The 24984-nt window shown below is 33.9% G+C and overlaps 1 protein-coding gene across 3 annotated transcripts in view; it reads right to left on the bottom strand.

The window, feature by feature from the left end:
• Positions 1-24984, bottom strand: part of COMMD10 (COMM domain containing 10) — a 164527-nt gene that overhangs the window by 119972 nt on the left and 19571 nt on the right. For all 3 annotated transcript variants that reach the window (XM_058538908.1, XM_058538925.1, XM_058538917.1), the window contains one exon: positions 16510-16620. In XM_058538908.1, coding sequence (XP_058394891.1) covers positions 16510-16620 — 111 coding nt within the window. The remainder of the gene's footprint in view (positions 1-16509; positions 16621-24984) is intronic.

The raw sequence follows: 24984 nt of genomic DNA, 5'->3' as shown, positions 1-24984 counted from the left end.
ACTACTTTAGGTACATGCTCACAATTTTCATATTTTCCTGTACTTTAGAATCAAAAGAAGTCAATATACATTACAATCAGTTGAAAAGTAGAGAAAATACCCGAATTAAAAAGCGGACGACAATGTGAGCATCATTTACGTGAGGTAGAAGAACTTCCGGTTTCTCATTTTTAAAAAAAAAACATCCTATAACTGGAACATGTTTTTATTAAACTATTTCTTGTCTTATTATAGCACTAACAAGTAAATAACAAAATCCTCCTCCTCTCTTAACAAAAAAAGGATGATTACAGTATGCCTGCCTCAAAGGGCTTCGAGGTTGCTCAATATTTGCAAAGTTTTGAGTCCTGTAGCTGAAAGCTGCTAAGTAAATACAAAGTATTATAATTGAGAATGGTGATATAAAAGCAAAGATGGTTTAATATAATAGAAAATTACATTTATAATTGGCACATTGCCATACTACCCTTGTGGATTTGTTCTTTCAGATCATATACTCTATGAAAGGTCACTGAGGGTGAAAAAAAAAAAACAAAAAAACCCACAGGGAGTTCAAGTAGCCTAGGACACAATGTTAGTAATTAAGGGAGTGGTATTCTTCCTCTATATTCACTTGGTATGTTGATTTTGTATCCTGCAACTTTACCATATTCGTTTAAACCAGGGAGTGTGATACCTCTAGCTTTGTTCTTTTTTCTCGGGATTCCATTAGCTATTCGGGGTCTTTTGTTGTTCCATATAAATTTTAGGATTCTTTGTTCTATTTCTGTGAAAAATGTTGTTGCAACTTTGATAGGGATTGCATTGAATCTATAGATTGCTTTAGGAAGTATGGACATCTTAACTATGTTAATTCTTCCAATCCAAGAGCACGGAATATCTTTCCATTTCTTTGTGTCTTCTTCAATTTCTTTCAGCAATGTTTTATAGTTTCTGGTGTACAGATCTTTCACCTCTTTGGTTAAGTTTATTCCTAGGTATTTTATTCTTTTTGTTGCAATTGTAAATGGGATGGTATTCTTAATTTCTCTTTCTGCTACTTCGTTGTTAGTGTATAGAAATGCAACTGATTTTTGTATGTTGATTTTGTATCCTGAATCTATATTCATTTGGGAATCATTTCTACTAATTAAGAGAAAAGGAACAGTGATTTGTTAAAAAATGATGCTACAGACAATTCAAACTCAATTCTAATAGCCTAGTTACAAAGTAGAATATTGTAACACTGAACAATTTTTTTTTAAAGTGCAAACTATTGTACAAGTAACCAAGTCAGTACTCCACTATCCCAAGATAATATATCCTAAAAATATCTTCCAGAGTAACTTATGTTCCCAACACAATGTTAAACTATAGCACTGCAAATTCAAATTCAATTAACATTAAGTGCTTACCATGTGAGTCATTATAACAGGCATTTCACAGACATTACCTCATTTAATTCCATCAATAATCCTAGGAGGCAGTATTACTAGCCACATTTTCAAATTAGGAAATTTGCCACAGAAGATTCAGATTCTTCCCACGGCCTAAGAATTTAAAATCACTTTAAATCCAATGTTCCTTCCATTATGTCAGATTAGGGTCTCACTGGCTATGCCAATAATCAACTGACAAATCATTTAACCTCATTGGGCCTGAGTTTTCTCATCAGTAATCTTAGCAGGTTGAAATATTCCTAACATCGGTGTCCCCAATTGTCTCCTAAACTCTCTCTAAAATTTACTATTTTAATCATTTTAAAGTTTACAATTCAGTGGCTTCCAGTACATTCATAATGTTGTGCAACCATCACCACTATCTAATTCCAGAACATTTTCATCACCCCAAAAAGAAACTCATAACCTTTAAGCTGTCACTCCTCATTCTTCTCTCCCCCAAGGCCTTGGCAACTGCTAATCTGCTTGCGATTTCTATGGTTTTGCCTAATCTGGACATTTTATATATATGGAATGATACAACATGTGACCTTTCTGTCTGGCTTTTTTTAATAAGCAAAATGTTTCTGAGGTTCATCCACATTATACCATGTATCAGTACTTCATTCCTTTTTATGGCTCAATAATATTTCATTGTATGTATAAGCCACAACTTGTTTATCCAGTCATCCACTGATGGACATTTGAGTTGTTTCTACCTTTTAGCTATTGTGATTAGTACTGCTATAAACATGTACGTACATGTACTTGTTTGAGTCTTTGTTTTCAGTTCTTCTGAGTATATGTCGAGGAGTGGAATTGCAGGGTCATATGATAATGCTATGTTTGAACTTCTGAGAAACTCGCCAAACTATTCCCACAGTGGTTGAACCATTTTACACTCCCACCAACAATGTACGCAGGTACTAATTTATCCATATCCTCACCAACACTTTTTTTTTTCTTTAAATTATAGCCACCCTAATGGATGTGAAGTGGTATTTCATTGTGGTTTTGACTTGCATTTCCCTAATGACTAATGATGTTGAGTATCTTTTCACATGCTTCTTGGTCATTTGTATATCTTCTTTGCAGAAATGCGTATCCAAGTCCTTTGCGCATTTTTGAGCGTTTTGTTGTTGAGTTGTAAGAGTTCTTTACACATTCTAGATACAAATCCCTTATCAGTTACATGATTTGCAAATCTTTTCTCCCATTCTTTAAGCTACCTTTTCATTTTCTTCATAAAGTCCTTTGATGCACAAAAGTTTTTAATTATGATGAAGTACAATTTATCTATTTTCTTTTGTTGTTCTGTGCTTGTGGTGTCATATTTAAGAATCCATTGCCAAATCCATCTAAGATCTCTTTTTGCTGAAAAACTTCATAAGCCTTTGCTCATTCCATAGATAAAGTTGGATCTGGATAATGTGATTTGTTTTACTGCTAAGAATTAAAAAAGGGTTATTTTGGAGTATTTATTATATTGCCCTTACCACGGAAGTGGTAGCATTTTAAGTTTGGATAAAATTACCCTTGTAAGATGAACAGGTTGGAAATTCTTGAGATAAAATGGGTTATCTCTGAAAGAAGCTGCATTTCTGCTCCATTATATAGAAAAAAGGAGGAAGGGGAAAGAGAAAGAGAGGGAGGACGAGAGGAAAGGAGGGAGCAAATTCTTTCCATTTGAGAACCTCATAAATTAATAAACACACAATTTTAAAAGACATTTCAAACTATATGTCCAAATATGTTAATTCCTGGAAAAGACAGTTAACCTTGCAATATAAATTCAATACTGTAGCAGTTACTAGAATTCTCTCTAACACATGGATAGCATTTCTAAGACCTACTTCCCTCACTTTAGCTGGGCAATATGTTAGTATCTATCAAATGGTTTAAATATGGCTTTAAAAGCAAATATATTACTGAAAGATTACTAGAAAAATAAACCATTTTTACCAAAAAAAGAAAGAAGACGGAATATACAAACAAAACAGAATACTCTGCAGCCATTTAAAATGTTGTTGAGAAGAAGTTCATTTACTGATAATGAAAGATGTTTTACAATGTAATGCTCTCTCGGGAAAAAACTAGTTTATAACGGATAGATTTGGAAAGCTATATACTAATTAAATAAGTCATTCAAAGTTATTATCTTTACGTAGGATTATAGGAGAATTTTATTTTCTTATATTTTCTGATTTTTCTATAATGTAAATTTCTTGTGTAAATTTAGAAAAGTACAAAAGAATAAAAAAAGATAAAAACAAAATTCTTTAAAAGTGAAATTTATTAACAAGAATTTCTTTCTACACATTCACTTATTATTGCATTTTACCTTCACTCAGTATATGTAATTTGTCAGCTACCTTTTGGTTAACTAACCACAACAATAACAACAAAAAATAGAGAGAGAGTTTTACTGATGCCATAACAGCACAGTTATTGACTATAAGTAAATTTTATATAAACTCCAAATAATACCAACAAAACAATTTTTAAAAACTTAAAATATGAAGTTTTAAAAATCGTATATGCTGTTACTTCATTAATTAGACTTAGGAATCAAAATTTTTCTGAAACAAAAAGTTATCAAGGTTTGTAAAAATTAGATTATATTAATTCTGTCTGTCTCTCGTTTTTACTAGTAGCAAGGGGTGGGATAAGTGGTAAGATAAGAATAACACTGCTTCACCAATCCTATTTCTACCCCTTTGTTCATCTATGGCCCTAGTTATGATATGTCCCACTGTCTAGGGATATCATTTTCCATTATACGATAAGGTGACTGAAATTGACTTTTTTGTGCGCTAAAAGAACAGCTGCCTTCAGACCCTCAAACACATCATCCAGATACAGACTGAAAACATGGAAGTGATGATGCTGGGCTGATGCTAAATACAAACAGAAAATAGCCAAACCTGACTCATAATCATTAGGCATCTTGGAATGCCCACATTTCCAAATAAGAGGTCAGGTGATGCAACATTTGAGGAACTAATTAACCCTCAAAGCACTTTATATATAGGGGTGAGACTTTTTTAGAACATAATTTTACATAATTTTTACCAAAAATTTACATAATTTTACCCCAAATTACATAATTTTGGATCGTAAGTACTAAAGACAGTTGAAAAGCTCAAAAAAAAGAAAAGATTTTATATGTGAACTTACTAGAAAAATCTTCACTTTTCCTAATACCATAAATACAGCCAATCATGCCCAATAATTTGTCCCGAGAACTATATTATACAGTAAAAATGATTCCTCCTCTTCAGATAAGTTAATTCCCTCTAAATAATTCTCATATAAAGGAAATAAATAAATCTGAATAAAACATAATTTGCATAATCCATTAAATACATATTTAAGCATTCATATGGTACGTAACACCAAACATGCTTAAAATCTCATTTAAACTAGGCCAGGAAAGAAAAGTGTTTGCCAACTCCTTTTTTGCCAAAATTATTAAGACTGAATTCAATATTCAACAACGCAATTTACTCATGAGAAAACTTAATCTAGCCATCTTTATTTTGTCTTGAATCGAAAATTTATAATACTATCCCAAAATCAGAATACTAGATTCAGAAAAGCAATTCAGAAAATCACCAATGATGTTCAAAAACTAATCAACTCAACTGAGACATAAAACGTTCACATTTTAACTGATTTCTGGCTATAGTACCATTGGTATAGAGGGTTTATTATGAACTACTCCAGTATTTTCTAGCAGATCCAGGGTATATCATCAACCAAGGAAGCAATAGATCAAAGAGTAGCCACTGGCTACACATTGAGAATTCCTAGGATATGGAGCAAAAATTCATATAACTTAGACCACTTCAGTTTCCAAGTTGATGTAAAAGTTCAGACTAGACCAAGTATCAGGTTTTACCTGTATCCACTTCTCCATCTTAAAGGATATGCTATACACCTGATCCAGCCACAGGGGACTGAAGATTCAAATAAAAAAAATCCCTGAGTGATCCTGGAACTAATGTGTCTATACGAGGCTCCTCTGTACCACACACTACTCGAGGGAGGCTATGGCTAGAGTTCCCGTACTATCTCCAGTTTCTCACTCTCCATCATACCCCAACCCTCAACACACACCATATCCTCACTTTCCACCTGACCCTATGGATCTAAAATCCATAGTCAGTCACTCCCATGTGTACACAGCCAATCCTCTGTCCCTTTCTCCCTTCATCTGATACACCTGGCAAAGAAGACACCTTGATTAAATGCAACTATCCATCTACTCCACATCTGCACCAGAACAACTAAAAATGAATGAAAGAAAAGGTAGGGCCAGCCCAGTGGCATAGTGGTTAAGTTCACACACTCTGCTTCAGTGGCCTGGGGTTTGTGGGTTAGGATCCAGGTGTGGACCTACACACTGCTCATCAAGCCATGCTGTGGCAGCATCCTACATAAAAAAAAAAAAAAAAAAAAAAAGAAGAAGAAGAAGAACTTTGGCAACAGATGTTAGCTCAGGGCCAATCTTCCTCACCAAAAAAAAAAAAAAAAAGAATCAAGAATTACAAAAAAAAAAAGAAAAATGTGGGGCTGGCCCGGTGGTGTAGTGGTTGGGTTCACCCACTGTGCTTCAGCAGCCCGGGGTTCGCGGGTTCAAATTCCAGATGCAGACCTACACACTGCTTATCAAGCCATGCTGTGGCAGGCATCCCACATATAAAGTAGAGGAAGATGGGCACAGATGTTAGCCCAGGGCCAATCTTCCTCAGCAAAAAGAGGAGGATTGGCAACAGATGTTAGCTCAGGGCTAATCTGCCTCTCCTCCCACCAAAAAAAAAACAAGAAAAATATACAGCCTTCTAACAGCTCTCCTTTCAAATTCATGGTCACAAATCTCAACAGGCAATCAACACTGTTTAGTGACACTGAAATATCCTAAAATACTTAATTGGTTCATTTTCCCAATATTCAAAATAACTATTTAATACTTTCTCCTCTGTTATCAAACCTCCTACACCTACCCACTCCCCCATCTAATGACTGCATTGAGAAAACAAAAGCAATCAGACACAACTTTCCCTTCCCAGCACCAAAACTATCCACCTAACTCATACTCTTCCTTCTTTCCTATTACAACAAATGATATGTTCCCACTTCCCATCAAAGTTCAACCCTTGCATTTGTGCTTTGGACCTCGTTATCTTCTCACTTCTCAAGGAGCTTATATCCCTCTCTTCCCTGCAGCATCGGTTTCTCTCTCAGTGGATCTGTGGCATCAGCATACACAACTCCTCTATCTCCAGTCACTGAATCCACATTACGCTACATCGACTATCCTATTTCTCTGCTTCTTGAAAGAGTTACCTATATGGTTGCTTTCACTTTCTCCCCTCATATTCTTTCCCAAGTTTAGTTCAATCAGGTTTCTTCTTCCTCTCAATTGTAATTGAGATTACAATTGTCAAGGTCATCACAGAAGTCCATCTATCAAATCCAACAGTCACATGTCTGTTTTCTTTCCTGACCTCTCAATAGCATTCAATATTCCCCCTCATCTTACAACATCTCTTTCTCCAGCCCACAGGTGATCACCGATGACCTCCATGTAACTAAATTCACTTTTTACCACTATATGGTGATTATAATAAGTTGAGGCTATTGAGTCAGATGGACATGGGTTCAAATATTGGCTCTATCATTTTCTAGCATCCAATTAGGGAAAGATAACCACTGAGCCTCAACTTCTTGATCTACAAACTAGGAAAAACATTAGTACCTAATTCATAGCTATGAGAGTTAAACTAGTATCTTTTTTTTCTCTTTTACCTCTTAGCAGCGTGTGACATAATTTGTCCTCCAAGAAATGCTCTCTTCCTTTGGTCTCTGGCTGCTCCTTCCCAATCACTGTCATAATCCTCCAACTTTACTTGCCTTTTAAATGTAGGCATTCATTAAGGTTCTAGACTCTCTCCCTAAGTGATTGATCTCTCCCATTCTCATGACTAAAATTATAATCTAAACTTCAATCATTTCCAAATCTCAATTTCTAGTCTATAACTTCTCCCAAGCCTCAGACTGCCAACCAAACAATCTCCACCTGGGTATCTCAGCTACCTCACACTCAATATGTTCAAAAGGTGAGCCTCGAACTTTTTTCATGTGCTCTTTCCTCCGCCTGAAACTCCCCCACTTATCACACTCTTAATTCCTTGCTGTCAGTTTCCATAGTTCCATGTATTTCCTCTCTTGTAATAGTCACTAAACTGATATTTACTGGCTTAACATATGTATTTCCTGCTAGACCATAAGCTCCATGATAAAAAATAAAACCTGTCTAGATCACTAATAGCTTGCTTAGTACCTTGTGCATAGTAAATGTTTAATAAATATTTCTTGAATTGCATTCAAGCTATTTTAAAAGTTATTCTTATTTATCGAACTTAATAGCATTTTATTTGTTCTGATGTTTATTTCACTGTTAACACTTTTATTTCAAAATATTTAAACCAGTCACTGACATTATTGTCATTTCTAGCCCATAAAAATACATCAAACAAAATTTAAAGGTACTTCTAAATATATTCTATTATGTTTAAGGAATTCTACCACTATCATTGCTCTGGATTTCAAAAGTTAACAAGGTTCAGAAGCTAGGAAGACAAGTGAAGGTGATATTATTTGTTTCCCTACTTTAGAATTACACAAAGTTTTAAAAGAATTTTAGCAAAAAGATTATTTTTTAATTCTGAAATGCATGAACTTTCTGGAGTATTTTTAAAGGATTTTCTCCTCCAAGACTCTTTTATCATTTTGGTTACATGAATACTAAATTATATTACACTCTAATTGTGTATTAATATTGTTTGTTTTTCCTCATCAAAGATAAATAGTGTTTAAAACAATATTTTTGTTAGCTTATAAAGTCTTATCATGGATAAATGCAGACTTTCTGTTAGGCAGCCTGAAATACAGAGAAAAGCTTACACACACACTCGCACACACACAAGGGGGTTCACTTTATGATATCAAGGAACTATACACGTATGTTTTAAATACTTCATTATACTTGAACACATAAGATCTTTTAGAAAGTCATATTTACGACAAAACTAAAAAAATACACTACATCGAGGAAAGACATTTTTACATTGCTCTTATCTAGAAAACAACATCTTGAAGGATACTATCATTGATAAATTGATCACAACATAAAAGGATACAAAAAAAATTTAAGAATCAGAAAACTAGAGCCACAAAGCCTTAGGAATATTTAAATAAATTTGATTCCAAAGAACTAGGCTTTGTTTTCAAAATATCTGGGCAATTATCTAACAAATAAGGGCTGTTTCTATTTTTTTTAACTGCTAGAGTATTTGATCAGATTGCTTCTGTAATTATATAATCTATTTAATTATATATAATTGTTCTATAATAAAACACATATAACAAAAGTTTGTTTAATTTGTACACTAATGGAATAAAGAAATTATAAAAGAGAGGGCTCTATGATTTAACAAAAATACCTGGACTTTTCACTGGCCTCCTAAAATTATCTAACTTAAATAACTAGTTATCAAAGAACCTATTTCTGAGATAGTAATTTTACGTCTTTCTCCAGAAGCTCTTAAATCCTTTGAATACAACCTTTGAGTTTCATGTGTGTTCCCAACATGATTATGGAAAGCCATTTAACAAACTATAGCAAGACCTTTTTTTTTTGGTTTACACCCTTTCACCCAGTAATTATACTCCTGGGGAATAACCCTAAATATCAAGGAGGATCTATTCACTCATTCATTCATCTATTCAGTAAATGTTTACTGAGCACCTACTATGTATATATTCACAAAGACGTTTATCACAATATAATAGGAAAATACTGAAGACAAGCCCATTATTTGACAATACAGGAATTGGTAAGATATCATAGTACGCCATAGCCAAAATATGATGCAGTCATTTAAAACCTATTAGCGATGAGTTTGAAGTAATATGGAAAAGAGTTACGTGAAAAAAGCAGAATATAAAACCAGAGAAGTTATATGATTAGACTCTCAAAAGAGCGTATGCATAAAATCAACACTGAAATAAAAGAGATCAAATAAACTGGCTGCATCTTGGTGGTAAATTGAAGTTCTTCATTCCATATCTCTATAATTTTCAAGTTTTCTATAGTAAACATATACAACTTAGATAATAAGAACCACATTTTTTTAAAAGAAAGACAATCAGTATTCATCAATCATTTCATCTGAGAAGAAAAATGACTGACTTGCCTTAAAAATTTTCTGAACGCTTAATAACCATCCCAAATGACACAAATGCAAGTTAGCATCTTGATCCAGAACTGCTGGAGACAAAGCTCATTTTATAAAATTTCTGATCAAAATCAGCGAGTAAAAAGCCCAAGACTTTACAGAATGTCCCTTCAGATCACAAGATAGCATAGTGCAGAAAAAGGAATAACTACTATTACCAAAAAGGAAAAAAAATTCTGATTGATGAATGATATTATCTTCTTATAACCATATCTAGTATTGAACAGTAATAATAAAACTTCAGTTCTTTTTCCTAGGCCAAATATAAACATCACTATTTTTTAAAAATCACTTATAAGTTAATAGATGCATAGAACAAAACAACTGGAAGGTCATTTAGCAAAACATATCAGTGTTGTGGGTACTGGAATTATACTTAGCTTTAATGAATGTTTTTTTCCATATTTTTCAAAATGGCCATTATAAAAATGTACAGCTATTGTAATGGAGAAAAATAAATTTAAATTATTAAGGGAATATGTTGAAATATATTCACTATACAGATTAGATTAATAAAAATACAACATTTCATAAAACTCAAAGACCTGCTCATGACAGTAGCTCAGAAAAATCTGAAGGTACTTCAAAATCAGTCAACATAAACATCACCTTTAAGGAGATCAAAATATTAAATTTCAAATAGAAGAGTTCATGATTTGAACAGCATACATATTTTTCTCTTACTGAGAAATCTGTCATAAAGAGATCTCAGGATGTGCTTTCTTTTTAATGATTTGGCCTATTTCTTTGTTCATAAGACATCAACATCAATGGTGTCAGATAGCCCTTACAATAAAGTGTGTTAATAAATGCAGCTTCTATTGAACTGAGATGATAACATCAAAACATACAACTTTACTTACTACATAAAGGCGTATATTAGTGTCTCTCATTGACTTAATGTAAAAAATTGTTTAAACTTAATCAAATAAAAGGAAAATGAAATTTAGAATCCTTACAACTATAATTTTATGAAGAAGAACAACAACAATAAAACAGTCATTGCATTTTAGAACAGCTTTCAACACCCTGAAACATATACATATATTACAGGATAAACTGCTAAATGATTAAATAAGCACAATGATACAGTATCCTAGTGATGAATATAGCATAGGACTCTGAAATAAAATTGTCTGGTTTCAAATCCTAGCTCTCCTGTTTATTCGTGTATAACCTAGGAAAATAATTTAACCTTTATGTGCTTCCATTTCTCCATCTATCTATAAAATAAGGATAACAATAATAATTCATACCTGTAAGAAATGTTTTAAATATTAAAAGAGGTAATACCATGTCTAGCACAAAGTAAGCACTAAAAAAAAGGGTTTTTTCCCCCTTTTTCTCATTTTAGATAGAATTTGTCATACATTTTGGAAATAAGAATGAAGATCTCTAACTCAAAACTATTATTAAAAGTCCTAAGTTCACTAGAAATCATAATTTCCCAGGCATAAAGTACGTTCTGTAACCTGAGCATAATCCAATCTAACATTAAGATAAATGAAAATTCTCTTGTCAAGGTGACTTTACCCCCGTTGTTTCAAAAGAAGAAGAAAAAAATTGAAACGCTAGGATTCTTTCTTAAAAGATGTACAAAAAAAATTTAGAATAACTATATTTACAAAATATGATTGTTTTGAACAGCAAATTTACTGAAGAAAATGCAATAAGGCAAGATTAATACCAAAATTTAAATATTTAAGTGTTTTTAGAATATTCAAAGTTAAAGTATTGATGTCATTCAAAATTACCAACATTTGTTACATATAAAATTGCTATTCTCTATAAATAAGGAAATTTCAACTGTCCATGATTAGCCTGAAACTAGTTACACTATAACCTAATAGAACCATTCAACTATCTTGCAGATTATTTTATTCTCTTTTCTCATAAAGAAATTAATACCAGTGACAGAATGTAACAAAAAAATCAATAGTGTAGAAGATTTTTTAATAAATTTCATTTTTTAATAAATTTCATTTTGGCAAAAGAACAAACACTGAAACCATGATGATTTCATTTATTTGTTCTGTACATATCTGATTAACAGGCATTAATTTTGTTGATGGAAACAAGAGAACTCTATTGTTATATACAGATTAGAAATGTAAACATTTAGCATTTCCCACAACTACTGACTTCACAAATTATTTTGAATGTTATTTCAAATAACACTGTGAATGCCAGAGGTTAGGTAAGCAAAGAGCTCTACTGCCCCCTAATGAAATAAACCAAAAAAAAAAACAAAAAAACCACCTCAGAAAACTCATTTTGCAGCATCTGTGGAACAGGAACATAATCTTACTTTGCTAAATGCAGTAGACAAACACTAAGACAATTAACTGAAAACAACTAGGATGTATATCAAAATACTGTAGGAAAAGCTACAATCACCCAGTTTTCATGATAAAATTAGTAGCAAAACAGGAAAGCCTTGAGACAGAAATGTTCTAAGAGAAAGGAGACCAGTACAACAATGTTATCTAACATGATAGCAATTAAAACTTCACTGCAGACTACACTTTTCATGTGTGTGTTGGAAGTGAATGAGAAAAAAGAGATTCTTAGAAACCATACTCTTCAGTGAAGTCCACTGAAGTTTTCAGCTCTGTAGCTCAAAAGTAAATACCATCAAAACATTCTATCACAATTTGCACTGACTCTAATCCTCTCAGAATTATTTTAATATATGTATATTTTCAGGATAACTACCCTGTAAAATATACACTTAAAAGAATTTTACCTAATGCTTCCAGTTTTAAACAAATGCGAATTTCATAAGTATGACAACTTTGTACTTCATAGTACTTTGCATTATAAACTAACCAGCGATAACTTTTAATCTTTGCCTTTTTTTTTTTTTCTGGTTAGGAAGATCAGCTCTGAGCTAACATCCATGCCAATCCTCCTCTTTTGCTGAGGAAGACTTGCCCTGGGCTAACATCTGTGCCCATCTTCCTCCACTTTATATGGGACGCCACCACAGCATGGCTTGACAAGCGGTGCGTCGGTGCACGCCCAGGATCCGAACCCCGGCCGCCAGCAGCAGAGCGCGCGCACTTAACCGCTATGCCACAGGGCCAGCCCCTAATCTTCCTTTTAATAAAAACTCTCCCTGGGGCCCGGTGGCATAGCGGTTAAGTTCACGTGCTCCGCTTATGCAGCCTGGGGTTTTCTGGTTTGGATCCTGGGTGCAGACCTAGGCACTGCTCATCAAGCCATGCTGAGGCAGCGTCCCACATACAGCAACTAGAAGCATGTAAAACTACGACATACAACTATCTACTGGGGTTTTGGAGAGAAAAAAAGAAAAAAGGAGGAAGACTGGCAACAGATGCTACCTCAGGGCCAATCTTACTCAAAAAAACCCAAAAAACAAAAAACCTCTCCCTTCCTTTAACAATGTTCGTTTTTAAAATGCTCCATGCTTCTGTTCCTTTTACCTAATACCCCAACCTGTCAAGAATTCCCAAATTCTCATTTCAGAAAAGAGCAAATGTTGGGGGAAAAGTAGTGTGTGGTCCTTAATAACAAGAGTTACACAAAAATTAACATCAAAGAACCAGATGTAATAAACATACAAAGAACAGAATACCAGGTCATAAAAACAGGGAGAATGTAAACCAAAGAAAAAGTAAAAGTGCCAGGCAGTAGTTCACTGAGGGAAACAGAGGTGTGGTAGTTAACTGTTTCTTTACAGCTAGGGCACACCACATCACTTGGAGATAGCATGTTTCTGTCCAAGTTGACGGTGGTTATACACTCCACAGCACGTCTATTGTTTAGGAGATATAAGAAATAGGGACCAAATCCACACAACGCTCTAGGGGAGATGGGCAACACAGACAAAAAGGTTCACTGAAGTCTACATACAAAATGAAAATATCCTTTGCATGTGTGTGCTGCTGCTCTTCTTCCCAAGTATCTGTTTCTTACCAAACATGGTTCTCTAGGTCTGTAAGTTATAAGGGTACCAACCAAATGTTCATTCAAAACTTCAAAATAGCAACACAAAGAAAAATATAAATATACTCAAGACTATATCTCAAATGAGTTGGATCTCACATCTGTATAGATTTCCTGAATAATATGAATTAAAAACATGATTCTTTTACTAAAAGCATTACTCATCTATTCCTACTGCCTAAAAATATAACAGACATGTAGACATATTTTGAAGACATAATAAAGGAGCTGTGAGGACTCAACATCCCAAAGTCAAGCATTGCCAAAGTCATGACGCTTAAAGTATACCCATTATATGGTCAAAACACCACCCTTCCAACCTATAAATTGCATTCAACTACTCAGACTTAACATATGGTGGCCACGAGAAATACAACACAGAAGGTATCTAGCTACTTGGAGAATGTATGTATGTACATACGTACATGTGTATTTTAACTCATGGAATAGTCCCAGTCTATACCAGTGAGTTCCAGATTATTATCCTAAACCTAAAGGAATGCCTTCCTTAGTTCATAGGAGGAAAAAAAGGACCTTCCAGGCTGTCCTTTTCCTCTCCAATCCCCAATAAGCATAAATATGAAAAATATGATCAAGAAATGAAAGGGAGGAAGAATGCAAGGAAAAGGAAAAGAAAAGGTTAATTTCACCAGGAAATAAATTTAGTGACAGCTTTGGTTTAAAACAAAGAGATTTATTTATTCACTAGCCCAAAAAGTTTCATTGATGATGATGATGGAGATGGTAGCAGCCAGCACTTACTGAGCATTTACCATAATAGTAGGCATTGGACTAAGCACTTTACATACACTACATATTTAATCTTCATAAAAACCCTGTGAGATAGATAATATTATCCCCATTTTACAGATGAAAAAACGGACAGTCATAAAGATTAAGTAACTCACCCAAGGTTACACTGCTACTAAAATGCAGAGCATATACAATACACCAGTCAGTTTGACTTTTTTTGGTGAGGAAGATTGGCCCTGAGTTAACATCTGTTGCCCATCTTCCTCTTTTTGCTTAAGGAAGATTAGCCCTGAGCTAACATCTGTGGCAATCTTCCTCTATCTTGTAGGTGGGATGCCACCACAGCATGGCTTGATGAGTGGTGCCTAGGGTCCCCACCTGGGATCCAGGCCTGTGAACCCCAGGTCGCTAAGCAGGGTGGGCGAACTTAACCGCTATGCAACCGAGCTGGCCCCCCAGTCAGTTAGACTTTTAATCACTAAGTTTATATTATTTTCTGGTGAAAATGTGTGAAATGAAATGATACTTTTGAAATACTGTAACAAATTAATACATTATATATAATAAGACCCAACACAATTGCCTAAAATTTTGGTGACATGTAACCTGGGCTAGGCACTGGTCCCAGTTCTTAAGAAAGACAGAAACGTGCATGAAACCTAAGTGCCCATCAAGGGACGAATGGATAAAGAAGATGTGGTATATATACAGAATGGAATACTACTCAGCCATAAGAAACGATGAAATCCAGCCATTTGTGACAACATGGATGGACATTGAGGGTATTATGCAAAGTGACATAAGTCAGAGGGAGAAGGTCAAATATCGTATGATTTCCTTCATTAAGTAGTAGATAATAACAACAATAAACAAACACATAGAGACAGAGATTGGATTGGTGGTTACCAGAGGGGAAGGAGGGAGGGAGGAGGGCAAAAGGGATCATTCGGCACATGTGTGTGGTGATGGGTTGTAATTAGTATTTTGGTGGTGAACATGATGTAATCTATGCAGAAACAGAAGTATAATGATGTACACCTGAAATTTATACAATGTTATAAACCAATGTTACTGCAATAAACAAAAAATAAAAAAAAAAAAGAAAGAGAAAATCTTGGAATCAAAAAAAAAAATGTGCATGATATAATAAACAGTAAAAGTGCTAACAAAGAACTAATAATATCCCCATCCTTTACTGCCCACTATAAATAATAACATTTCTTCCATTATTCTCTGATTATATCCAATCATAGTAATCTCTCCTTCCTCAGATCTTCTTACCTCATTCTCACGTCTATTTTATTTGTCTTGAAAGGAGACCAAGTCTCATTTATTTATGGGGAAAAAAGGTCACTCCCTCTTCTCTATCTTAAAAAGATAATTACAATTAAAAAATATAATAAATATCTCTCATTGGTATCTGAAATATTTATTTCAATATATCCTACAGTAAGAAAAACTATTTCATAACAACTCTTCAATCTTTGATAACATGTTCAGATTTTCTGAAATTAATATTAAAGGAGAAATCACCATGCAGTATAAAACTTATCCAAAATTCTATTTTGCAAGAGCTGGGATTTAAACACAGGAACACACATACTACACACCCATAAACACAACTCAGGTCATCTTCATATTCCAAGCACTGGCTGGACAACAAGATTCCCTCTACCATATGAATACAAGTTAAAACACAAAACACCAAGGAATAGCCACAAATATGTAAAACATAAAATCATAATTTTATATGGCTACTTCCAATTGTTTCCACTGCAAAATTTAAGACAACATAATGAAATGTTCTTGCAAGAAAGGCACCTTGAAAAGACAAGCTATTTCTTCAAATAAATAACAAAGTGATATGTAAATCTGACATAAAACCTGTCACAAATAAAGATATGTCAACTTGTTAATCCTTGTTTAATTTTAATTGAATTATGTTTAAGTTTTCAATCCAAAGAGCAAAGACCCTGTTAACAGTAAACAATATCAAGTAAACAAAGATCAAGTAAACAAGATCAAGTAAACAAAATACATCATTTCACTGGAATACCATTTCTTACCTTTGAATCTTCATTGCTCACTCCTAGCTGTAACACAGCTTGAGGAGATTTTAGTTTTGCTTGAGCAGAGTGAGCCATCTGAAGGTTAAGCTGCCATCCGACTGTCTCTAGCTATAAAAGACAAATGCGGATTGGAATCAGATCATACAGAAGGGAGAAAACAGTCAACTTTGAACAAATCTCCACTCAGCAGAAATGAACATGGATAGCCTGGACTTCGTGGAGAGCCAGTTCTAGGGCTCCACTAACCTGCATACTCTATAGATTGGCCTCATGCCATGCCTGTAAAATCCAACAGTAAAACTGGTCTTTAAATACACTCTATTCTAAAAATAAAAGTTCTAAGACCAAGCGATGAAGAACACTAAAAAAGTCAATGGTTTCTAAATAGCAAATTACTATTTTAAAATAGTATATTTTAAAGCCAAAGATTTTTAAATAGTTATAAATTTTAACTAGTAAATAGCATATATTGGTGATAAGCACTTAAATGACTTTCCATTATCTTTCAAAACTCTTCTGCATCAGGTAGAACACGGGTAAGACTTTTTTGTTGTTGTTGTTAATTTAGAGGGAAATGGAAGTACCCAGATGGTAAGAGGTTCACAAGTTTAGACACAGTTAGTGAGACTGGAATAGAGCCAGGCAAAGAAGTGATACCTACTTGTGAGCAGGTGTTTAGATTATCATGCTTTTCCAAAGTACTCTAACTTGCTGTGGTTCCCAGTTATGACAGAAACTAATTAGAACATCGCCTTTGAATTTATTAATTAACACAACAGCAAAATTTAATCAGGTAAGGCAAAAAAATAGTAAAGAGACTAAACCAGTTTTTTTCTTTTAAAATATTAAGCAGCATAAATGTGGCTTTTTTGAACTTTACAGATTATTGGTTTCTCGAACCTCAGAATTATGAGTATAAAATTTTAGATTTAATTGCCAGTAAATCTCAAGTATCAATATTTAGGGAAGTTTTGTGAAATGCAATTGTCATATGCATCTGACAACATGACTCTTAATAACTGATTTAGTAAAACTACCTTAGCTACACTGGTAAGAATGGCAGCCTCACAACAATTTTTACTTAACCAGAATACTAATTGCTAACTTGAAAGACTGTTTTAACAGCTAGAATCACAGCAGTGACTCAAAGCCAAATCAGAAAGCAAGCAATGAAAAGTACTATCTATTCAAGAGACAATGTGATGAGAAAATAAAGATACAGTTCTGTTCTTTCTGGGACCAAACCTTCTAGAGGTTATGGGTAAAAAAGGGGAAGATGTTGCAGAGACAATCCATAATACCGGAAGTAAAAAATCAATTTAATGGTGCATGTTAAGTAATGATCCTTAATGTATTGATCTTTAACGCTGATTATAGTAAGCATAGTCCCTAATACCAGCCCACCACTATTTTCAACAGTCACATGCAATAGACCCTCCAATAAAACAGGAAAAGACAAGTCATAACCACTCTCATATACCCAAGCGTTTTAATACACATCACTGTCAATTGAAAAGCACTTTCTGGGTATTCTTATGGACCCAAAAGACACTGTTTTGATCTCATTTAATGGATGGATCCTATTCCTGTCCTTTAAGTACTTAAAATAAACGATGAAGATAATATTAAGTGAATAAATTAAAACATACCCCCACTGTGGTCAGGCCTGTGCATAAATTAACGCATGCTTAGTCACTGCATAGAGGTGGTGTGGGAGAATTAAAAAGAGCCCTGAACTTCAAGCTTATGCTTTGGTTCATGCTTAAGCTGTCACTCACTAGCTACATGACCCTGGGTAAGTCACAGTCTTTCAAGATCTCAATTTCTTCATATAAAACGATAAATCTACCTTAATTATCTACTTTTCTGAGTTTTTGGTAATGTCAAATAAGAAAATGCATATTCAAAGTGTTTTGGAAACTGCAAAGCATTATAAATACAAGGTATTTTGGTCACCTAAAGTTTTCTGTAGTATCTTTTAAATATAATAGGCACTCTATCTGTTGAATTGTAATGTAAAGAATACTCACAAGGAAAGGTAATTTTAAAAAGAGTCATGATTAAAAAGAGTGTGTGAATCGGCTTTCTTAAATTCCAGAGCCTTTGCTATTGAATTTTGTGATTTAAAAATATTTGTCCCATACCCACATGAAAGAGTAATTTAAAAAGCAAATAAAATTGCTAAGCTTATATGTAGGAATATGCACAAACACACACCCACACATAAAATTTCATAGAAAATGATCAGTAGTCAGAAACCTTAAATGAAGAGGAAATAGAGAAAGAATAACTAGAATTATAAAAAAAAATACAGTTACACAGAGCAATAAAAAAACAAAACAAATAAACTCTTCAGTGAAACTAGGAGACAAAGAAAACCAAAACTACTTAAGATAGGTACTCTTATTAGCTCCATTTTACAGATTAAAAATGTAAAATGTAGGGGCCGGCCCGGTGGCGCAAGCGGTTAAGTGCGCGCGCTCCGCTGCGGCGGCCCGGGGTTCGCTGGTTCGGATCCCCGGCGTGGACCTACGCACCACTTATCAAGCCATGCTGTGGCATCCCACATATAAAGTAGAGGAAGATGGGCATGGATGTTAGCCCAGGGCCAGTCTTCCTCAGCAAAAAGAGGAGGCTTGGCAACAACGTTAGCTCAGTGCTAATCTTCCTCACACACACAAAAAAACATTATAAGAAATTGATTCAAGTAAGAATCATTAATGGATACTAAATCTAAGTAGAGAATGTCTAATTTGAAACACACAGTCACAAAGTATCAACCTACAATTGCTTTCTAGGAAAAAGGTAATTATGCAGTGGAAAAAACAAACAACTTTGTAACCAAGAGATCAAAATTAACATCACCAAAAAGTGGCAAATGGACATGTGCCTCTAGGTGTGATATCCTGTGAGGACCATATCACTACTTACGTAGCCTTCTACCCAGAATGTCATAACCCAAATCTGATCATGAAGAAACAATAGAAAAACAAAAATAAGACAAAATTCCCTTGCCAAGGTGAAAATCTCATAGTATACTATTTAATTATTCCTCTAACTGAGAAACAAATATGATAGTCATCAATATTTTAATTACACAGTAAAAAACAAAGTCTAGTGTAGAATTTTGACTTAAGTTAGCTACTCTACATTTGCTTCTGTTTAAAATAAAATTCTGTCCTGTGTATTTCAGACATTTGTACATTAAAATACCAGGACCATTTTAATATAGTTTGTTTTATTTCATATTCAAATTTAAATCTGAGGGTCCTTATATCTTAATCAGCATCCTAGATTTAAAAGTCACCAAGATAACATAAAACACAAGGAAAATGAGCCACTAATATTTTTAATGTTTTTTAACGCATGCCAAAACTGTTTAAATGATTGTTCTGAGGCATCTCACTTACATTACTTCTTATCTGACAATGTTACTAAGATGTCATTCAAAATACAATGACTTCATTCTCCCTCTAACGTCCATGTAACAACTTCAACATAAACTTAAATTCTCATAATTGCTTTGCAAACCACACTTCCAAGCACATGCAAAATGAGCCAAAATTACAGTAATATTAACTCTTTTAAATTGAAAAAAAAAACAAAACATAAAGTTATCAGTAAATTTTAACTAGTGGCTCTCTAAAACAGCAGCCACTGTTTGGACCATATTACCCAGTAAGAAATACTATTTATGTTGCAAAATGATATACATATATAAGTTCTGCAAAACAATTTTTTTTTTTTTGGTGAGGAAAATTGGCTCAGCACTAACATCTGTTGCCAATCCTCCTCTTTTTGCTGAGGAAGATCAGCCCTGAGTTAACATCTGTGCCTATGTTTCTCCATTTTGCACGTGGGATGCCACCACACATGGCTTGATAAGCGGTGCCTAGGCCTGCGCCCGGGATTCGAACCCACAAACCCCAGGCCACCAAAGAGGAATGCACAAACCTAATCACTACGCCACCGGGCCAGCCCAACAATTTTTATCCATAGTAGTGTTCTTTAATAATCTCTTAATATGTTTCATTTTTAAAATGCTATTTTAGAACTCTCTAAACTGATTTCATTACCCACTAAACCACTACTAGATAAGGCTATCTACAATTAGAAAAATACTTCTCAGAAATACTGAATGAGTTTTAGGAACTATGTGTGTGGAGATTCATGAAACAATTATTATTTATTATACAACAAATCATGAAAATGCATAAGATTAGAGCTCTAACTGCCAAAACAGAAAATACTATCTATATTCTATTGGTATAATCCACCGTTTTATAACTGGAAAATACCATAAGCAGAAATTCCATATATGTATGGCTCATTAGAGAAACTATACACCACTATTTACTCTTATGAAATATAAAACTTAGGAAGTTGATTAAACGTTTAATACAAGAGGAACACGAACCTACCAATTTTCAGGGCTTAGCTAAATACTCTACAAATTTTGTCTTAAATCACCTCTCGACTTAATGATGTTTTCCTATAAAATCTACTGATTAATTATATGAAATTCTCAACTTAAAAAACTACCTTCTGGTGCCAAGGAGTGTGCACCTAAAAACACCAATCTTTCCACAAACAACATCTATAAACTCTCAACAAAATACAAAAAACAACTATGCATAGAACAAAAGCACATAGGTTTTGGAGAATCAAAACATAATGTAATGTTAACAACCAATGGGTCGAAGAATAAATCAAAAGAAAAATAAAAAATACCTTGAGACAAATGAAAATGGAAGTACGACATACCAAAACTTATGGGATGCGGCAAAAACAGTTCTAAGAGGTACGTTATGGTGATAAATGCCTATATCAAAAAACAAGATTTTAAATAAACAACCTAACTTTATACCTCAAGAAACTAAAAAAAGAAGAACAAACAAAGCCCAAATTTAGCTGAAAGAAGGAAATAACAAAGATCAGAGTGGAAAAAAATGAAAGAGAGACTAAAAAGATGATAGAAAAGATCAATGAAACTAAGAGCTGGTTTTTTGAAAAGATAAACAAAATTGACAAACTTTTAGCTAGACTCACCAGAAAAAAAGAGAGAGAACACAAATAATAAAATCAGAAATGAAAGAGGAGACATTACAACTGATACCACAGAAATACAAATGATCATCAGAGACTACTATGAACAGTTATATGCCAACAAATTGAACAACCTAGAAGAAATGGAATAATTCCTAGAAACACACAACCTACCAAGACTGAGTCATGAAGAAATAGAATATCTGAACATACCAATTACTAGTAAGGAAATTGAATCAGTAATAAAAACCTCCCAACAAACAAAAGTTCAGGACCAGATGGCTTCATTGGTGAATTCTACCAAAGATTTAAAGAAAAATTAATACCAATCCTTCTCAAACTCTTCCAAAAAACAGAAGAGGAGGGAACACTTTCAAACTCATTTTACAAGGCCACCATTACCCTGATAACAAAACTAGACAAGGACACCACAAGAAAAGAAAATTACAGGCCAATATCCCTGGATAAACATAGATGCAAAAATCCTCAACAAAATATTAGCAAACTGAATTCAACAATACATTAAATGGATCATACACCATGATCAAGTGGGGTTTACCCCAGGGATGCAAGGATGGTTCAATGTCCACAAATCAATCAATGTGATATAACACATTAACAAAATAAAGGGGCATGGGGTGGACATGAAAGGGAAGTGGATGCTTGTTGTGTTAAGACTGATATCTATGTATATAGTAACAAGAAGACCACATATATAAAATGCTGGAAATTGAAGATTTATCTTAATGCCAAGGTATAGGTATTACTTGTTTTTAGCCATTGGATGGTGAAACTTTATTATTTTTTGAGTTTTAGATATTCCTCTGGTTACGACAACAGTAGGGAACCACTGCATTCCTGCTATTAAATTCCTTGGTAATTTAATCACCATTTGTAATGTTATTCTGTTTGCAAATTTGTTCTAAGTTCCAGACAACTAGATTGTTTAGAATGAAACTTAGTAAATTGGGCACTGCTAGCTTGAAAATAAGGAATAAAATTTGGGATCTCCTGGAGGGCCTCCAAATGACAGACTGTTTAAAATTTTGCTGATTTGATTAATAACCTGTTTGAGCTAATTATAAGTACCTTCTTCGTATTCTACAGCATTTTCTTTCCAAAGGACAAAAGGTGAAAAATTGCCGTCTGTGTGCCGTTATTGTTGACTGATATATAGAATGTTTCCAATGAAATACTCCTAAAATGGTGGTATCATCTTGTGTCCTTTGGCAAACTCTGAAGAAATAAATCTCCATACATTATAATGGAAATAATGGAAACTTCTCTATTTTAGACAAATGTAAAATTACTCTGAACCTATTATTTTAAACAAAGATTAAATTACGTATACACATGCCATTATTGAGGGATCATAAGTATGACCTCTTATACATTCATAAATTGATTTTCCCAGCTGGTATTACTTTCTTGGTGATACAAGTTTATAATGAGAAATGCTTCAAAAAGCTAACCTTATTAAGGGGATTACACTGAATTGAAAAATGCCCTTCTCTCCTGTGTCAAAGATTTAGAAAAAGTTCTTATCTCATGCTTCATTCTATATGTATAATTTTAGGAAACAGAATATGGAAAAGCCAACTAGAATCATAGGGACCTTGTAGAGGAGTAGGTTTGCTTACTTACACCTAAGAATGAGGTATAAATATGAATTTAGCGAATTTTCCATAATTATTTACATTTATTAATCTTCTTTCTTCTCTTCCTCATGCTCCTCCCCTTTTAAATGAATTGGCCTTTTGAGATGATTATAGATTTACATGCACTTGTAAGAAATAATACAGAGAGTTCCCATACACCCTTTACCAAGTATTCTCCAATAGTAACATCTTGCATAACTATAGTACAAGATCACAACCAGGACATTGAGAAAAAACCTGGTGCTTTCAGGATACTAATGATTCCCATCTTTATAGAAATTCCATTATGTTTATGAAACCTACACTCTTATCATCCTAGTTTTCTATTCATTTTTAAATAACAATGGCAAAACGATATAAAGACTGACCCTTGCAAATGGAGGAAAAAAACAAAAACAGAGTTACCATTCATTAACTGAGATAGAAAAACTACAGGAAGAGTTTCAAGAGGAATGATCAAAGATTGGTTTATTTTTTTTAATGCTAAATTTGAGATGCCTATTAGACATCCAATGAAATTATCAAGTAGGTAGGCCCAGGCTAGAGGAAAAAATTTTATTATAAAATAGTATTTAAACTCTGACGCCTAGATGCGATTGCCAGGGAAGTACAAAAGAAAAGAGAAGAGGACCAGGGACTGGGTCCCGGCACAATGCAAAATTTAGAGGTTGTGGAAGTGAGGAGAAAGCAGCAAATGCAACTAAAAGCAGCAGCCAGAAAGGAGAAAAACCAGAAGAGTACGGACCTGACTTTTATACTCTCTTAGATGCTGGAGACAGAAAAATGAATAAAATTACAACCTCTGCCCCAAAAGCTCCAAGTCTGGTGATGAGGACAAAACTGTACAAAAGCTATCTTGATATAACGTGCCATCATGTATGTAGAAAATCCTAGTTAATCTGCAAAAAAAGCTACTAAACTAATGGGTAATTTTAGGAAAGTTATGGCACACAAGATTAATATGAAAAATCAATAGTATTTCAATATACCAGAGACAAACAACTGGAAAATAGCAAAAATGCAATTCCATTTATAGTAGCAATCAAAATCATGCAAATGCGTAGTGTCTTAGTTTGTTCAGGCTGCTATAATAAAATACCATAGATTGAGTGGCTTAATAAAAACAACCATTCATTTCTCACAGTTCTGGAGGCTAGAAGTCAGAGATCAGGGTACCAGCAAGGTAGGGTGAGGGCCCTCTTCCAGGTTACAGACTTCTCTTTGTATCCTCACATGGTGGAAGGGGGCAAGGGAGCTCTCTCAGGCCTCTTTTATAAGGGCACTAATCCCATTCATGAGGGTTCTGCCCTCATGACCTAATTACCTCCCAAAGGCCCCACCTTCTAATACCTTCACCTTGGGCATTAGATTTCAAATATGAATTTGGGGGAAACACAAACATTCAGTCTATAGCATAGGGATAACTTTAACAAAATTTGTGCAAATCCTGGTCATTGAAAAACTATAAACATTACTGGAATAAATTAAAGAAGATATCATAAACAGAGAGATATACCATGTTCATGAATTTAAAGGCTCAATATGGTTAAGATGTCAATTCTTCCAAAAGTGATCTATAGATTTAGAGCAATTCAATTAAATTCTCAGCAGGCATTTTTTATAGAAACTGACAAGCTGATTTTAAAATTTAAATGGAAATGCAAATGACCTAAAAGAGCCAAAGCAATTTTTTAAAAAATCTGGAAGCACTATACTACTTAACTTCAAGATTTATTATAAAGCTACAGCAATATGGACAATGTGGCAT

The sequence above is a fragment of the Diceros bicornis genome, chromosome 1 (genome assembly GCF_020826845.1).
Source record: "Diceros bicornis minor isolate mBicDic1 chromosome 1, mDicBic1.mat.cur, whole genome shotgun sequence".
Lineage (NCBI taxonomy): Eukaryota > Metazoa > Chordata > Mammalia > Perissodactyla > Rhinocerotidae > Diceros > Diceros bicornis.
The sequence above is the reverse complement of the archived record's forward strand: the minus strand, read 5'-3'. Positions and strand labels throughout refer to the sequence as shown.